Genomic DNA, 2,558 nt, shown 5'->3' on the forward strand with positions numbered 1-2,558 from the left:
ACCACTGAACTCAGCCTCCGCCAGCATGTCCCCCAGCTGCTGCTCTGGAAACTTCTCCTCCCGCTCCCTGGGCGGCTCCCTGCGCTGCCAGGACTCCTCCTGCGGCTCCTCCCATCCCAGCAACCTGGTCCCCAGCAGGGGCCTCTGCTCCTCCAGCCCCTGCCCTCAGGGCCCCTCTCTCCACAGTGGCTACCAGGTCATCTGCCGGGCACCCAGCAGCTGCCGGCCGTCCTGCTGCAGCCCGAGGGTCTCCCTGCTGGGCAGCCCCTGCCAGGCCCCTGTCCCTGGGGCTCTGGGCTGGGGGTCCAGCAGCAGCTGCTCCCTGGGCTGTGGGGCTGGTGGCCTCAGACCCCTGGGTCACGGAGTCTGTGGGGTCCCCGTGCTGAGCCCTGGATCCGGATCCTGCCGCCCGACCTGTGGGCCCCCCAGGAGCTGCCAGAGCTGGTGTCGCCGACCGTCCTACAGGTCATCTCTTTGTTAGAGCAACTCACCGAGCTTCCCGAGCTTCTGAGCACAAAGTTCCGGTCTCTGTTCAGAGCTGCTCCCGAGGGCTTTTCCCCGGAGCGGGGGGCACATGGCCACTCCCCTCACCAGCTCTCCCCCTCGCTGGCAACAACCATGGCTGACAGACGGGTCTTTCCAACAGTGAAATCAATGAGTGGTCAAAATACTGAGTCCAGTGCCTAGTGATTTTGAAACAAAAATCACTGTGATGTTTCTTTCACCTAATAAACTTACTCCTGCATCTGCTATGTTCTCATCAGTTTTTATTGGTTTTCAAAGTTGGTGGCACGTCTCTGGGCCCCAGACCTTAAGAGCATCTCATTTCCGTGGGAAACGGCAGGGGCCTGGCCTCGGGGACCCCCCGGTCACCCCGCTGCCCGACCCGTAACGTGTGCGCATGGTCTCCACAGCCAGGCCATGAGGATTCGACTCCTGAGAGTCGGCCCACTGTGGGGTCTGCAGGCTGCCCGTGTTTGCCGTGAGGACGCCTTCCAAGGACAGTTGTCTTCGGTTTTGATCATGTATTTTCAAGTCAACATGGAGTTAGAGCGCATCTCAAATACGCCATCTGAGTGATGAAGTGTGTATGAAATGTTACGTAAAATATTTGAATGAATCTAACATAACGGCATGAAAATAGAGAAAGTGTGAAATGCCAGGGGTTGGAAGGCATTATGGTTCTCTCCGGATGTTCGGGCAGTGGGTTTTTCTGTGTGAGTGCGTGTGTGTGCGTGTGTGCATGTGTGTGCGAGAGAGAAAGAGAGAGAGAGAGAAGGAGGGAGACAGAGCCAGAGGTAACGTTGTAAAGATGAAAACCATGAGGGGGTTACAGGGAGGAAGATGTGGTTTGTTGTGAGAAAATATATCCCTGGGAATTATAAACTTATAGAACTCTTACGACCTGGGTCATTTTCACTGACCTTCCCCAAGCCCAGGAAGCTGGAGGCCTGGCCCCCTGGTGGGGACTTTCGTGCCGAACCGGAGGCAGAATTGGGTGAGTCTCAGGTTCTAAATCTCATCACCTGCCGGGTGAGTGTCTTTGGGCCCAGCCCCGCAGTGACAGTCTAACAAAAGCGGGTCCTTGTGAGATGATGTTCGGATCCAAGACAGGACTCAGTCTGTGCTTATTTTTTACTTCTGTCAGTTATCTGTCTCCGAGGCTAAACGCAGGGTTAGCATTCAGTTAAAACTCCCCGGCACCCGGTTTACTGATAACTCTCTATGGGCAGGAGAGTAGCCATCATGTCCGGAGCACACGCTCGCTCCAGACGTGGGCTCCGAGTGCTGACCGCTCTGTCCGCCCTGACTCCTTCCTCAGCCTTCCTCTGCTGGGATCTGAGAAAGGTGGGCCTCTTCCCTCGTGTCCTCGCGGCGACCAAGGCCTCAGGGTGGGGGTGGGGCCCGGGCTCTGTGCCACAAACCAACCCACACACGGGAACAGGAAGGAAGGCGAGAGACCGGGAGGACCAGGTACCCGGTTCTCACCACCCTGCGAACCAGGTTCTCTAGTCCTCCGTGCATTTTGCTTTTAGAGGCCAATAAAATGTTCTTTTGGTTTAAACTAATTAAAATAATTAAAATGAAATAAGGTTTCTGTCACTCACATCCGAAGAGTGATAATTATTAAAACTGTGTCATTGAGTGTGGAGTGACTCATTGGTAAGCAGTTACCATGTTTACCCGCAAGACGGACGGAGTCTGGGACCCCGAGTCGCCCCATGAGCGTGGAGGGGGATGGGATTCCCCGTGAACCCGCAGGAACTCGGAGCTTCTCCCCACCAGCAGGGGGTCAGCCTCCCAGGAGAGACTCGTGTATGGAGAGCGTTTAAATCTGACAACAGCCCCGAGGTGGAAGGAAGGGGCCTCTGGGGACAGAGAGGCCTGGTTCTGGAGCCACCCGGGAATTTCTCCGTCCGATGCCACCTGGGAGGGGAGGGGCCGAACGGCGCCCCACAGAGGCCGGGCCGGGAGAGGAAGTGCCCAGACGTGCTCACAGTTCGGTGCCCAGACTTCCCGAAGGATCACATGCAGATTCGGGTTTCCGGAACCAGACT

The 2,558-nt window shown here is 56.8% G+C and overlaps 1 protein-coding gene across 1 annotated transcript; it reads left to right on the plus strand.

Moving 5' to 3' along the window:
* LOC119060952 (keratin-associated protein 13-2-like) lies at positions 1 to 481 on the plus strand. The gene has a single exon (XM_037161302.2). It carries the CDS (start codon positions 26 to 28, stop codon positions 479 to 481), a length of 456 nt encoding a protein of 151 aa, XP_037017197.2. The 5' UTR covers positions 1 to 25.
* Positions 482 to 2,558: the final 2,077 nt, after the last annotated feature.

This window comes from Artibeus jamaicensis, unplaced genomic scaffold (assembly GCF_021234435.1).
Source record: "Artibeus jamaicensis isolate MK-2021 breed Jamaican fruit bat unplaced genomic scaffold, CSHL_Jam_final scaffold_474, whole genome shotgun sequence".
Classification (NCBI taxonomy): domain Eukaryota; kingdom Metazoa; phylum Chordata; class Mammalia; order Chiroptera; family Phyllostomidae; genus Artibeus; species Artibeus jamaicensis.